Genomic DNA, 15357 nt, shown 5'->3' with positions numbered 1-15357 from the left:
AGATTATTACTTTAGATCCTTAAGGAGGATGAAAAAACTGATGCAGGGTTTTAGATTCAGTGAGCTCTGATACATAAGAAGCTGCAATTTTGGACTTTGGAGCGACTAGTAAACCTGGTTAAATGGATAGAGAATGGAATGCCTTCGGAAAGTGCCTGTTACATAAGATATTACTACATTTTGTTATATTATGAAAAAGACATAATGGCACTTTTTGGCTCTGTTATTTGTTGAAACTGAATATGAATGTTTTTCGTAAATGGTATGCAGAAACGGTGTTACAAGTTTGCTTGTGGATATCCCATATGATTTGTAAATGGTATCCTTTTCTTTTGTAACTTATTTACAAAGAGGATTTGGCTTTGACGTTTAAGGATTAATATAACTGCATTGTGGATGGTACTATAGGTCCCCTCCATCTTGATGTGAAGCTTCACAAAAGATCAGAACAACTCTGAAATTGGATAAAATAATTTGAATTCTGCAAAGTGTGGAGAGTGTAGTGCAGTGGCGGGACAACTGCAGTAAATTCAAGCACGACTCAGATTTTCTTTCGAGCATATGATAGGGAAATGAAGAAAATAACTAACTATATATATTCAAAAGGCATAATGCAGATCGAAGTATTTATGTATTTATAAGCGTGCTCACAGCTTGTGATAACTGTCGTCTACTTCAAATCATACTCGTTGAGTTCACTGGTGCATTTGCGAGCTAGCACATCTCCTCCACAAATGACATTTTGCTCCACTATTCATTTTTACTAGATTACGATGCATACAATGCTTTAATCACCAACTCTTTCTACCATAAAAATGCACACATATAGTGGTTGTGTTTTATGAGAAACTGAAGCGTATTACACTACGATTCTCAAACGTTAGCCGCAAAATTGACAATTCCTTGTCAGCTGTTAAATTTGAACTTACCTCAAAATTTTTGACCTCTCCGTTGGAGATGGTCTTACAATAGTTTCTCTACTGAAAATTTCTCCTTTTTTCATGAGAAGTATTGCAATTTTTTTAAATATGATATAGTCAATTGACTATCTTATCCTCGTATAGAAATAATTTATTTATTAATATCTATATTATGTGAGGGCATATATGGTAGTTCAAAAATTTAACCATTCCCTCAAAGAATTGGCTTAGTTACAACTAGCCCCTTAACATGTGCTATGCACATGTCAATTGGCTTTTATTTTAATTTTTTTTTTAATTAAAAAAGTTATAGCAATTTCTATCCCTGATTTTGGGGAAGCTTCTCCTATTTTCATAGGAGGTATTGTAATTTTTTCAAATAGGATATAGTCTATTGACTATCCTATCCTCATATAAAAATAATTTGTTTATTAATATTTATATTATGTGAGGGCATATATGATATTTAAAAAATTTAACCATTTCCTCAAGAATTGGCTTAATTATATAAGATAGTTTCTCTTCTGATGTTGGGAAAATTTCTCATTTTTTCATGAGAAGTATTGCAATTTTTTAAATATGATATAGTCAATTGACTATCTTATCCTCTTATAGAAATAATTTACTTATTAATATCTATATTATGTGAGAGCATATATGGTATTTCAAAAATTTAACCATTCCCTCATAGAATTAGATTAATTATATCTTATATATTTATAGATATCTTATCAGTTAAATTCGAACTTATTTGTCAAACAGCGGGTTCCAAATTGGGTTTTATGAATCTGTAAAAACAGAAGAGGATCTTGATAGCGTGAAATTCAAGCCTAGTGAGGCCTTTACTGCACAGTTTCGTTCCTTCTCCAAGGTTAAAGGTTGGGGTTTATCAGCAAACACCAAAATCTCACACACACACCCCCCCAAACAATGGTGGAGTCTACTGTCCAGCAGAGCCGATCGAGGGACCTCGACAAGCTTCTCCTCCGACCCGGAAATCTCGTCGGACCTAACTTCGAACCCGGCCCAGGGCTCAGAGAAGACCTCAAGGAGTACGTCAGAGTGTTGGTGGTAGGCGCTGGCGGGTTGGGCTGTGAATTGCTCAAGGACTTGGCTCTGTCCGGCTTTCGCGAAATCGAAGTCATCGACATGGATCGCATTGAGGTCTCTAACCTCAATCGGCAGTTTCTCTTCAGGTTCCTTTTCCTTTTACTATTTTGGTCCTGCTTTGGGTGTTGAAATTTGCTTGGGTCTTAAGCGGTGTGTGATGAATGCTCTATCTTTCATGCTTTGGGTTTGCGATTTTAGGCTCAAGTTTTACGAACCCGAAATTCTGATTTTATTCCTGAACTTGTCATTGATGTTTGATACTCATTGCTGCTGCCATATACTACTGTACTGTGTAGTTTGCTTTAAATTCAGACTGTGTTATGAGTATGCCAAACAATGATATAAAAACTGTTAGCATTTACGTTTCTATTTAGAATGCTTCCTCATGAAAAGTTGTTGTTGCAGGCTTGAAGATGTGGGCAAGCCAAAGGCTGAGGTTGCTGCAAGACGAGTAATGCAAAGAGTTGCTGGGGTTAACATCGTTCCCCACTTCTGCCGGATTGAGGACAAAGAGCTGGATTTTTACAGCAATTTCAGCATCATTGCTCTCGGTCTCGATTCGATTGAAGCTCGGAGCTATATAAACTCTGTTGCTTGTAGCTTTCTTGGTGTGTCTCTCCAACCTATCCACTTTACTCTAATATTATCCAATTGTTCAACATGTAGAGTAATTGTTAAAGTATGACATGATTTTAGGTGCTTCCATAATCAAGTTTTTGTAGTTTATCAAGTAAAATAGATCTGTTATTTGCTGATGATTCTTGATCATGTTGTAGTATTTATGCATGATCACTGATATTGAAGAAAACAGAAGAAATAGATCTGAATAGAATAATTCCTAGAAAGCCTGCAGAGGCTTCAAATTAGGCTCGACATCATATGTATATTTTGGTCATTTAGCTTGCTTGTTGAAATGTTTGATATTTTGACTTTTTCACTGTCCGTTCAATATTGTCTTGAACGTTCGTCTCTAGTATCATGTCTTTTAAACTTGTTTTTGTTTAGATGACATTTCCCTTGATGTCCCTTGCATAATGCCACACTAGGATTATTTTCAAGTGCTTTTTTTATCCTGGGATTATCCCATGATGCCTACTAGACCTTATTCTGGGAATGACTTGCTTTTACTGTACTACTATGCTCTAGCTAATACTGTACTACTATGCTCTAGCTAATGTGTGGTTTAATTTTTCTTTTGGCAGAGTATGATGCTGATGATAAACCCCAAGAAGAAACTGTCAAACCTATGGTAGATGGTGGGACTGAAGGTTTTCAAGGACATGCCAGGGTCATCATGCCAGGGATCACTCCATGCTTTGAGTGTACAATCTGGCTTTTCCCCCCTCAAGTGAAGTTCCCTTTATGCACACTTGCAGAAACCCCTAGAACTGCTGCTCATTGTATTGAATATGCTCACCTAATTAAATGGGATGAGGTAATGGATTAGTCATTATGTTCCGTCTTCCCACTGCTTTTACTTAAAAAATAATAAAAAAAGCTCTTACATGAATATGCTATCTAAACTTGCATTCCACATATAGGTACATAGTGGAGAGGCTTTTGATCCAGATGACCCTGAACATATGAAGTGGGTGTACGATGAGGTCAATTTTGTGCAATTATTTAGTGATTTCTCTGTTCCCTTTATGGACCTTTATATATGTTCCTTTCATTTATTTATTTATTTATGTATTTGTTTTTTGTTCCCATCCAATAGGCGAACAAAAGAGCTGAGCTGTTTGGTATTCCAGGAGTTACATTGTCTCTCACTCAGGTATATATACTTAAAGAAGTAGTTAGCCCTCAGATTATTTCCGTCGAGTTTTTTGTGCAACATAACTGCATAGTTTGGCTTTTGCTGTTAAATCATGTGGGTGAGAAAAGGATATAGGACTTTGAAACTTTGGGTAACTAAACTTTTGGCTTACAGCTTTTGAACTTTTATCTATCACTCTTAATCAGCTTTTAACATGTTGTCAACAGGGGGTTGTGAAAAACATCATACCGGCTATTGCTTCCACAAATGCGATTATATCAGCTGCCTGTGCACTAGAAACATTGAAGATTGCATCTGGATGCAGTAAAACTCTATCGAACTATCTAACGTGCGTTCCTCTGTCTCATCAATAACTACACTAAATAATCCTTAGAAATTTTTTCCTAGATGTCATAAACCATTTTTTGATTGTAAAACAGATGCATTGGATTATCATTTTCTATGTAAGAGCATAACATTAGATCCAATTGTTTACTTGTTTGGGAAGTCAGTATAACACTATCTCTATTAGAAATACTTAGCACACCTATTATTATACTAGCAGAACATAGTGTAGGTCCTGGTACAAATGAAATCAGAAGTGGAAAGACTTCTGGTTGTGTGTCTAATTTGTGTTCAAAGTTCTGATAATATTTGTTCCTCCAATTTCTTATTCGTACCTGATAGCAAGTGTGGTCTCTGCATGTTGATATGAAGTGTTGGTGCAAAAAGTGGGTTCTCACTAAGGAATCAATTCCCACTAAGTTTTTGTAATTTGTATGTGTCATGTATAGGTAGTTAGTTATCCCATTCTAATGAGAAATGTTTGATGCACCATTGCATTCCAACCTCTTTTATGCCACCTCTATGGACGATTGATCTCAGTTAAATATAGGTTTGTAGCAGCCAACTTTCTGCATAGTTTTAGGCATCAAAACCCATTCTTTTATTCTCCTACTGTGGTAAGTATATGGGACACATGGACATCTTGTCATTGTTACTATTTTTCGACACTCCCCCTTATTTTTTCACGATCAAATGCAAAGGTCGTGCAAACTATGAATGTTTTCTTGCATGTTCAAATTAGCAGCTCTGGCAGCTCCTGTTAAATATCAATGTGAAGCATAAAGTGAACACTTGCATTGTCTTTATTGTTATAATCTAATCAAACAAAGGCACTTAAGTGATCAGAATCTTTTGTAGGTATAATGGTGCAGAAGGTCTCCACACGAAAGTGACCGAGTTTGTTAGGGACAAAGACTGTCTTGTATGTGGCCCAGGTGTTCTTATTGAGCTGGATGCCTCAGTTACTTTGCAAAAGGTATTTTCAGTTTCCTATGGTTTTATTGGATTTCTGTGAATTATGAATAGTAAGAGAAGAAAGGTCTAGATTAAGAGTACTAACTGGTATGGATAAAGGCTTCTATAAATGATGCTAGAGTCCGTGTTGTAGTGTTCCTAAGATCAATTAAAAGTGTTTGCTTGTCTAATCCTTGTTTAATTGAACTTTTGTGTCAACAGTTCATTGAGCTACTTGAAGAACACCCTAAATTACTGTTGTCAAAAGCAAGCATTGCACATAGAGGGAAGAATTTGTACATGCAAGCACCACCTGTACTGGAAGAGATGACCAGATCAAACTTAAGCAAGTCTCTCTATGATCTAATGGGTAAAATTCCCAAAGATGTTGTCCATGCGACTGGTACTACCAACAAGAATGACAAAAAGACTTCAGTTCTGAGGAAGTTACGAGTTGTCTTCAAGGGAGTTGATGAGATTACAGATATGGAGACTGCAGCAGGTGGGGCATGAGTTTTATACTGCATCATCTAATCAAACGCCAGGACTTGATTAACTTTTGAAGATTGTCTATTCTCTAAAATTGTGGAAGCGAGCACACAGTTTGGTGAGGCAAGGTCGATTACCATTCGAACCTATAATTTTTTGTTTCTCGAATACAGATAAGAAAGCATCAATCATTCGATGTCATGGAGAGAGCAATGAGATTTTACAGTTCTCAGTTGCACTTGCAAGTCATTTGGATGAGAATGTATCGGATGAAAGGTGCAGGGGGCCTTTGTTATGAATTCCTATAATTTCCAAATGCCTATGCTTCATGCATTTTAACCTAGTAATATTAGTATATTTGTACATTTTTGTTTCATTAATATCTGAGCTTACCTAAAGGGAGAGTGATTTTCAGTACATCATGAATATGATTTGGATATGATAGATGCTGGGAGTGCTGTGGGCGTTGATAGGCTATATGGGTTTGTATAGTGGAACCTATCCTGTGGTATCAATTTCTTTTGGGAAAACCTGAGTAGATAGTATGCCCTCTTGTTGAGGGATTTCATTGCAATTTTTCTGTTACTCCTAAACCCAAAGATTCTTATCCGACCGAAAAAGAAAAAAAAAACCCCAAAGATTCTGATGTTTCATTGCCAAGGAGAACTCAGAGATCCAAATATCACACGAAGTCAGTTGTCGAGTATCAAGTAATTTTACTTGTGATGGTGTTTCTTCTATAATCTGTCTAATTTTCTCAGGTTTGGAAATTTATGTCTATTCTGAATCATAACTACAATATCCAACAATTTCAGTCCTATGTTTGATGATTAATGCCAAGTGAGGGGGATTTATTCTTGAAACTACTAGTAAATTCCGTTAAACCACTATAATTACATCAACTAACTATTGATCCGGCAGAATTTCTCATCCCACGTAACGTCTGATGAGTTCCCAAGTTCAAATGTCTATATTCGTTAGAGCATCTCTAACAATGGAGTCAAAATCCAAAGTCATTTGCAAAATTTGGCTCCCTTAGTGTCATTCCTATTCATTCATATTTTGCAACTCCAACCATCTTTAATCAAAATCTAAAGTCATTTCATAAATTCATCACATGCTGCTGGGACCCACATCAATTCATGTCTCACTACATATGGCTTTTGTTCTACAATGTATAATCATTTTGACTCCCCTTTTGGCTCAAAAGCTAAAATGACTCTATCTTGGCTATTGTTGGAGATGGTGGATTTTGATTGGGGGAGCCATTTTGGCATTTGATTCCATGGTTGGAGTTGCTCTTAGAACCACATATTATCAAATAGAGTCCCTATATTTTCTCCAAATAACTGCCGTATATCTACTATTTCTAGTTACAAAATAACTGGAACTTGTTGAGGTTGTGAATCTTGTGATGCCGAAAATTGGTCCAAATCCCCAATTTATGGAATGAATTTAGAATCAGTTTCTAGTTCCATTCTAAGATCCCACTGCAAACCAACGTTCCACTTCAAGAAATGAGGACAATTTTTACATTAATAATTCTTATTCAATGCTGATACTGATAACCAAAACATTATTATTGTTTGAAGATAATCTTGAGGGGTCATGAAAAATTCCATGAACCACAAAGCTCAGCCAACGCCAGCCAGGAATGTCGAAGCAGAACGTGGACTACAGAGCACCCACATACATGTAACTTCAAACCAGTTGCTTTCCAGAGAAAAGAGTTAAAGTACAAATGCAGCCAAGGCCTGAGATATAGCTATAAATATCAACTAGTGGAAAGTAGAATAATCTTTGTTACTAGGTCTGGTGCTAGTAAACAAATTGACTGACTGAAACAGTTGGAGCCTAGTGTATGACAGCAGCAGCTCTATGCCTTTTATTGATATTCTTCTTTCCCTGTTCGGTTTCTTAAAAAGGAGATGAAGAGGTGAGAAGCACCAAAAAAGTCTATTTTCTTAGTTATGAGTAGTTGCCCCACTCTACTTGACTCCAAGGGTAGTTTGACAAGGATTTACAGTATGTATGAGTATTTTGTCTGAGACTCAACTTGTTGCTTAACCTTTCACTCTCTTGTGAATCAAATGGTGTTAGTTTCATCCTCTGGTGATATTTTCATTTCATGCAAACTTTCATTTTCAAGCACCCATCACTCATCCTCTTCTGTCTTATACATGTACAAGCCTACAAGGTCTGAATCTTGGAAGTAGATTCTCTACGTTGCTTACTTGTTTCAATTCCTGCCGTGCATTACAAACTTAGATCTTAGATTCTCTACAGTTCTTAAGGGTTTTAGCATTTAGATCTTGCATCGAAAGATCCATTAATTTATCCCTCTATTCCTTTACTTGCCTCAGTGTTTTGAAGGAATTTGTTGCATACTCTGCCTTAAGCTTTTTACACATGCGTTAACCCTTGATTGTAATTCTCCCTTGATACCTAACCATATTTCCAAGCATTTTAACAAACATCTTGCTCCAACACCCTAAAAGAGAGTTAAGCATAACAAAAAAGTTGAGCTTGCCTTCGATCATCCTCACTAGATCCCACTTAGATCCTACACACTCAAAAGTGGAGAGTTCACTACTCTGTTGCATTTGTGTTAGTTTTTTTTAAGACAATTCGCTGAACACTTTGTCTTAATTTCATTATTCGCACGTGTGAAGTAAAGAGAAGCAATATTGCATTCAATCACCCCATTGATCCTGCATGCTTGAAAGTATTATAAATTCACTGCTTTTTTGCTTGCACGCGACATTAGATCTATAATGAACGTCAAAGATCATACAAAAACAAGTACAGAAACACCTAGCAGGGGATTAGGACTCGTGCATCTTGGAATGACAATAGTTTCCCCCTCAACCCTATTATACTAAAATATCCATAAAGATAGGAGATAAGCACTAGGCAACATCATTATACTATATATGACTATGTTTATGTGGACTGTATATGAATCTTGAACCACAGAACAAGTATTCTCTTGGGAAAAATATGGATGAGAGGCAGAGAACTGATTCACAACCAAGTGTCTAAGTTTTGCTTGAGATTTTGAGTCTATCTTGGATCGGATTTGATATCTGAATTTGGGTTGTTGCCGGCTGTTCCTCATCTCTTTTGGGGCAATTGGATAATATGATGACACACTACATGATTCTTGTGGGGGCACTCAAGACTTAATTTACAGATAGGTCCAACTGCCACTGCTAATACCCCACCACTCCACATGGCTTCACAACTCCATGTGTACCTATCATCCCCATGCCTCTTTCTCCTATTTAAAATCCTACTGATTCCCCCATTGGATTTGAAGAGAGCTTGAGCTTGAAGAGACTTGCACAGACCCAATTGCTAGATTAAGCATAAGAGAAGTATGGAGGTGGCCAAGGAGCTTGAAGATGACTTGTTCTTTGCAGACTTGACTAAGCAAATCTCTCTTCTTATCATGGATGATGATGATCAAGACCCTATTGCCACTTGCCCTTCTGTTTCTCTTCAGGTACGTTATTTACTCGCTATATCATACCCTTTATGCATTTCATTGCTTGGTTCATTTTCAGCTGATTTTAACCGAAAATGCACCAGATCCCATTAGAACTTCGGAAGTTAAGCTTACTTGGGCGAGAGCAACGCATGACATGGTTTTAACTTTGTTTATATTTTTTTTTACAGGCGTTCTCTTGTGCAATTCATCCACCAGCTCAAGTCCCTGCTTATCTGCATGAGCAATCTTGCAAAAGAGAAACCAAAGGAACTGGAGTTTTCATCCCGCAATCGACAGTGCCGAGAAGAAAGCATAATAGGCAAGGCAAATACACTAATGCATACAACAACACAAAACCCCACAACAGATCACAAGCTGATCAGCGCAACAAGAAAATGGTTTCCCAACTACCTTCAGACTTTGCTTTTAGACCAAGAAATGGCAGAGTAGAAGAACAACAACCTTACTAAGTTTACAATGAAATAAAATTTCCACCGATGAATCCCTTTTGGGCCAAATTTGGCCAGGCAATTCAAGGAGTTTATGGTACTACTTTTAAAGTTATGGTGATGAAGATGTACATGTATGGCAGGGCAAGGAGAATAAAGCTACATATTTTTGTAAAGGGGGAGGCTTAACCAAAGGTTTTTAAGCATCCAATTGGGAACATATGTATGGTTATTGTTAGGTTGGACCGTTGGATATAGGATGAGCATTTCTAATTCATTAATTAGATGCTATTTATCAAATTGTTTTATTCTTATTTTAATTTGTATCAGTTGATAACCAACTCAATAATGTAATTGATTTTCTTGCCTAATTTTTATGGAAAATTTCACTTTATTGAGTGAAGGTGCCATAGGATTCGAATTTACGATCTTATGAATTGAAATAGCAACATAATTAGCAGATCTTATGAGATTCTGCATTATGATTTTCTGAAAGAACAAGTACTTTAATGCTTGATATATATCCAAGCAAGTTACCCAGTTGGCGAGCATAAAATCAAATTTGAGGAAGAAGATCTTGGAGAAATTGATTGAGCTGAAACATTCAGAAAACAGAGATCGTTAGCTTGTTGGATCTTCAATTAGAGAAAATAACTTGGTTTAATTTTATGCATGGAATAATTGGAAGAGGAAAAGGAGTTGAAATTATTGTGACGGCATGTGAGCAATTTGGTGGGTTGCAAATCGACCTAAAAGGAAAAAGGAAAAGCTATCTATTGGGTGTCAATATATGCTCTTGTTCACCATTGGAATCTCTTAGGGTAGTAAGAGCTGCATCATTGCAGGCATAAACTTTCAAACTTCACTTTAATCATGACATAATTGATCAAATCCCTTTCCTACTACCATTGAATATGATTAGGCCTAAGCTAGCTAATTGATCTGTTAATCCAAGAGGAACTAGAAGCTTAATTAAATTAATTAGCTCAATTATTAAAGAAAGCTTCACACTCAATTAATAAATAGCTGAATGATCCTAGCTCTCTTTTGCTGCAAAAGCCCTTTAAACTCATCACTCTCTTCATGTCATTTTTGCATAGTGCAAACATTCCATAAGCTATTCCATTCATTTGAGAGGTCATATTCTTTGATGTCCTCTTTGACACCATGTTTTCCATTCCTCTAGCAATCGGTTTCATTCATTTTCTTGTATAGTTCTCAACTTCTCTGTCACCACTTATGAGTAGCCCTTCAAGTACTCGTGATCGGTGATCATATTTAATTAGGATACTAGGAAAGGCCGCCCCCTAGGCTCTATTATCCTTAACATTATTTTATAGCTACATATGTTTTTCATTTTTCTTTATAAACGTAAGAACAAAGTGTTCGATGAATATCCTTAACAGAGTTAAAAACCTAAAACAAACTGCTGTGAGCCCTAAGAAGAAAAATTCATAAATCTACTAAGCCAGATCCTTTCACTCCCAATAGAAACCTCATCCAATCATTTGATATCTTAAGTTGTGTGAATCGTGCGGGCGTGCATGTGTTGAGTCCCAACATTAGTAATGTAACCAACATAAGCCACTGCAAAGAGCCCCATTACTGAGTAATCCTTAGCAGTGACAGATAGACTGATGAACTAAGAACTCCAGTAAACAAAAGTGTTTGCAGGATACTAATTATTGATGAAATGGAACATTAAAAAGACTGGGAAGGACAAAGTACAAATTAAGTTGAAGAAAAAAAAAGTCAAGAATATCACAAGTCAGGGAATATTTGCTTTGAGATGGATCTAGTTCTATATAAAATTCTTTTTTTGGTTCAGATTTGAGATCAGAGATCTATATAACAGTTGCCATCTGTTGTTGGGTGCGTGCCAAACTTGAAACAATCGGTGAATTATTTAACGAACAGAATGAATCCTGTGGGTGACCACTGCAACAGTTTGTGTCTCTCTCTGTTTTTGATTGAAAGATGCATTGCTATCAATAGTTAGATCGATCAGAACATGCCTGGATTTTCATGAATCAGATTCATGATTTCGATTTCATGTCATTCTCAACAATCCTTAATCGTTGTAAAGGAGGATGGATGAGAACTATAGAAGGACAGGAACAGATGTTGCCCCTATTAGTTTGACTATGTTGCCCAAAACGTGTTGATCGAGTCGTCGACCTAATCAGTGAGGCCAGGTTGGAGCTGCTAAGCTGATCTTGACAATCCATGAGCCCACTTCTTGTTATGGACCATAGGCCAATCATCAAGCCCACTATTTTCCTAATGAATAAATAGATTATTTGAAACAAAGTAAAAATGGCAGTTGGATTCAACCAAAGCGGAAATATACCTTGCTCAGCAGAGCATCAATCATGCTTATGGGATCATTGAGTTTGATAATAGCCCTCTTATTCATGCCTCATTCCCGCTTTGCTTATCTTGATGATCTTGAAGGAGTTACTAGGCAAAGACGAATCTCTATTAGGCCTAATAATTGGCCAAGCTAGCTTGGTTCTTTTTTTGGGGTCCCTTTAACCCCTTGCTTGCCCAAGGAAAAAAAAAAACAGAAATATACATAAAACGACTCATTTCATATAGACATGACAAACTTAAGGGTCATTTGTTTTATGATGTAAACCTGATAAATTAAGAGGATTGAAAGTTCAAACGCCAAGATACCCAACAACCCAAGCATACTGAGGAGCAGCCAATATCTAGCTGTAGGAAACTATGAGAGCCGAAGCAACTATCAAAACCACGGATCAAAACCATATTGGGGAATACTGGAGCAAGAATGCCTACATAGTCACCATTTTTTTTATCGAACCTACACAGTCACCAAGCCAACCAAAACATCCCTGGTTCATCAAACACCTCTACCATTGTTTTTTTTTTTTTTTGAACACCTCTACGGCTCTACCAGTCTACCATGCAAGCCGCCATATCCACATATTGCACAATATCAGGGCCCGCCTTGGGCCTATAGTCCCAAACCCAATGAGATTTTTTTTTATATACATTGAGGGATCCACTTTACCATGGAACTATTTTTTAGCAAAATCCTACAGCAAAGAAATAAAATAAAAAGGAATGCACATTAAATCATTAATAGGTGAACAAAGCGTGATTTAATGTGTGAACAAAGCGTTGTTAAAGTCTCCCAAAAAAGAGCAGTGCTACAGACACCAAAAAATTATACCAAATGACATGGCGTCTGAGTTGGTGTCTTACGTGCTATGACATTCAATTTAATAATTTCTAGCAAATTTCATTTATTTTATCTAAAAAACTAATTAGTCAACAAAAAAGAAGAACGTGGTTCACCAAACAACCAAATCTGCTACCGGCTACCGCCCTTCCTCAAACAAATCAAGCAACCACATCTACAGGATCAAAAGAGCAAAGAAATCTAGAGAATAGCACAAAGAAATTACATAAAATCTGGGAGACTGTATATATAATAGTACAACTATTTCTTTCTCCCTCTAACAATATAAGAATTCATATTAAATTCATTTGAAACTCATTTGAAACCCAGTAGAGATGGATCTGGCCATCAATTGAAAATCACCATTTCTCATTTATTCCATCACTACATATCTCTATTTCCAGGAGGATGAAACCCAACACCACTAACAGTATATAATAGATCATTATTCAATTACCAATGAACTAATGAATTAAGCCATACACAACTTTGTATTCTATTTACTCTATTTTGGTTGATAGCCTTTTCCTACAGTTGCGTGTTAAAGTCTCCATGATTTAAGGGGTTGGTTTAGGGTTCTTCATTCATTTTGTTGTTGTTTATCATATACATTTTTTTCTAATTAAACAATAATAACTTTTAATTATTGATCTTTCCATTTTAAAGAATAAAAATAAACATAAGAATACATGCTAAAAATGAGGGTTTCTATTGAGACCTCCAAATCTGCTCACTTGACCTCACTTTATTATGAATTATTAAATGACATATATAACATACTATAAAATGACTATTAAGGACAATAATTATACACAAAAAATATTAAATTTATTTTATGTAGACTTTCCAATTCAATAATATTAGATTGTATTCCTTATTATTTTCCTTATCTATTTTCATTTTCCAATTTCACTACATACTCATTAAAGCATTCATATATATTTAATAAGAATTAAAAATATGATTAAGATCATGTGACATAAAAATGTATGATATATATGTTGAACACATATTGGTGAGGGAAAACAAAATAAATCCTTTTATGATTTATGACCTAAATTTAAGTCAATCCATTATATCTGCACACAAAAAACATTAAATAATTAATCATGTGGTACAAAAAATACAGAACAGGCGCACCAGCCCCATTTCAAAAAAAAATACAGAAAAAAATAAACATTAAAAAACGAATGATTTTTTTTTTTTTTGAGAATAAAAACAAATGATTTCTTCATTTTTTTTTTTGCACAGCTAAAATAGAAAATATATATATATATATATATAAACATAATAGTTCATGACATTTTCTCATTGATTAGACATTAATTTTTGAAACTCAAGTTTGATTAAGAAATGTATATTTAGTTAAGATTTATAGAGTGATTAAATCATTGAAATCATTTTTTATTTTAAAGATAATAATTTGTTTGCAAATTATATGAGTGAGGTTATTTGAGGAAGTTTAGTGAGGTTTAGTGAGACTTAGTATTTGAAAATTTGATAAGAGGTGTAAAAAGTATAGAGGTCAAGTGAGTAAATTTGAACGTTCCAATAGAAAAACTCGCTAAAAATAGTTTGATGATATGGCACCTGCCACATCATTTGGTATTGATATTTGGTATAATTATTTGGGATCTCAAACATTTTTGCCCAAAAAAAACAAAAACAAATTTTTTTTACACAACTAATTATTTTATTCAAGCCTTTATAAAAAAAAAAAAAAAAGTGACAAGATTGTGCCCACAAATTATACGTTGATAAAAGCATCACATAAAAAAAAAAATTGACACACAGGCTGTGATGAAATTTCATTCAAAGATGACCTCCCATTAAAAAAATAAAATAAATAAATATAGGGACACAGTTGTGCTGTCACGCCCCGAATTTTGAATAAATAAATTTAAATCAGAAACACGAAACTTAACAAGCACAAGAAAACACATAAAAAATTATTCATTTTAAACTAAGCCATAAAGCAACCGAGCTCACCAACAACAATACGAACTCGTTCTTTAGAGTCACATATTACATTACAAAGAATTTACAAATTTAATTGAATAACAATTCAATAAGTAAACACGCTCACCAACTCTCTAAACAGCGGAAGACTAAAACCAAAACACTTTTATGTCCAAGCTACAACAGGTATAAAACTTCAGCTTCGACGACTGTAACTCTGACCTGCATAATAACCACTACACCATGGAATAGTGTATCGGGTTGAAAAACAAACCCGGTAAACTTTTGCAAGCTCGTATGAGTAAACCTAAATAACTACATAACATATGTTTAAACCATCTCAATCTAGCAAAATCAATATGCAATTATCACAATAAAATGTCAAGTCCATATCATACAATATCATGCTCACATAAACTAACTCAAACTAAAACCCACAAGCTCTGTCTGTCGATTCATTTTATCTAATTTTCCACGACGTCAATTATACAATTAACTCCAACAATATTTTAAACATTTTACATCCTCACAATCTATCAGATCATCATTCCTTTGCCTCAACGGCACAACCACGAAATTCCACTCATTGCCTCACAACATAAAGCAATCGCCAAAATTAGGGCATCACAACTCATTTCACACTCACTATAGATGCCAAAGCACAACAGTACTCACAA

General features: G+C 35.4%; 2 protein-coding genes across 2 annotated transcripts; both read left to right on the top strand.

The window, feature by feature from the left end:
• Positions 1-1679: 1679 nt before the first annotated feature.
• On the top strand, positions 1680-5993 carry LOC112200492 (NEDD8-activating enzyme E1 catalytic subunit). The gene is made up of 8 exons (XM_024341535.2): positions 1680-2116; positions 2436-2638; positions 3233-3465; positions 3572-3634; positions 3748-3804; positions 4014-4135; positions 4990-5107; positions 5308-5993. Exons 1-8 carry the CDS (start codon positions 1851-1853, stop codon positions 5596-5598), a joined length of 1353 nt encoding a protein of 450 aa, XP_024197303.1. The 5' UTR covers positions 1680-1850; the 3' UTR covers positions 5599-5993.
• A 2842-nt stretch (positions 5994-8835) lies between these two features.
• Positions 8836-9884, top strand: LOC112200155. Its single transcript, XM_024341175.2, has 2 exons — positions 8836-9079; positions 9253-9884. Exons 1-2 carry the CDS (start codon positions 8954-8956, stop codon positions 9532-9534), a joined length of 408 nt encoding a protein of 135 aa, XP_024196943.1. The 5' UTR covers positions 8836-8953; the 3' UTR covers positions 9535-9884.
• The last annotated feature ends 5473 nt before the right edge of the window (positions 9885-15357 follow it).

The sequence above is a fragment of the Rosa chinensis genome, chromosome 4, assembly GCF_002994745.2.
Source record: "Rosa chinensis cultivar Old Blush chromosome 4, RchiOBHm-V2, whole genome shotgun sequence".
NCBI classification, from domain to species: domain Eukaryota; kingdom Viridiplantae; phylum Streptophyta; class Magnoliopsida; order Rosales; family Rosaceae; genus Rosa; species Rosa chinensis.
This window is presented reverse-complemented; position numbering and strand designations above follow the sequence as displayed.

Bases quoted from the DNA above. Each gene is read 5' to 3' on its own strand.
- LOC112200492 (XM_024341535.2), top strand. From the start codon at position 1,851: ATGGTGGAGTCTACTGTCCAGCAGAGCCGATCGAGGGACCTCGACAAG. The intron at 3,466-3,571 runs GTAATGGATTAG...TTCCACATATAG, and splicing joins ACCTAATTAAATGGGATGAG to GTACATAGTGGAGAGGCTTT. The intron at 5,108-5,307 runs GTATTTTCAGTT...TTGTGTCAACAG, and splicing joins CCTCAGTTACTTTGCAAAAG to TTCATTGAGCTACTTGAAGA.
- LOC112200155 (XM_024341175.2), top strand. From the start codon at position 8,954: ATGGAGGTGGCCAAGGAGCTTGAAGATGACTTGTTCTTTGCAGACTTG. The intron at 9,080-9,252 runs GTACGTTATTTA...TTTTTTTTACAG, and splicing joins GCCCTTCTGTTTCTCTTCAG to GCGTTCTCTTGTGCAATTCA.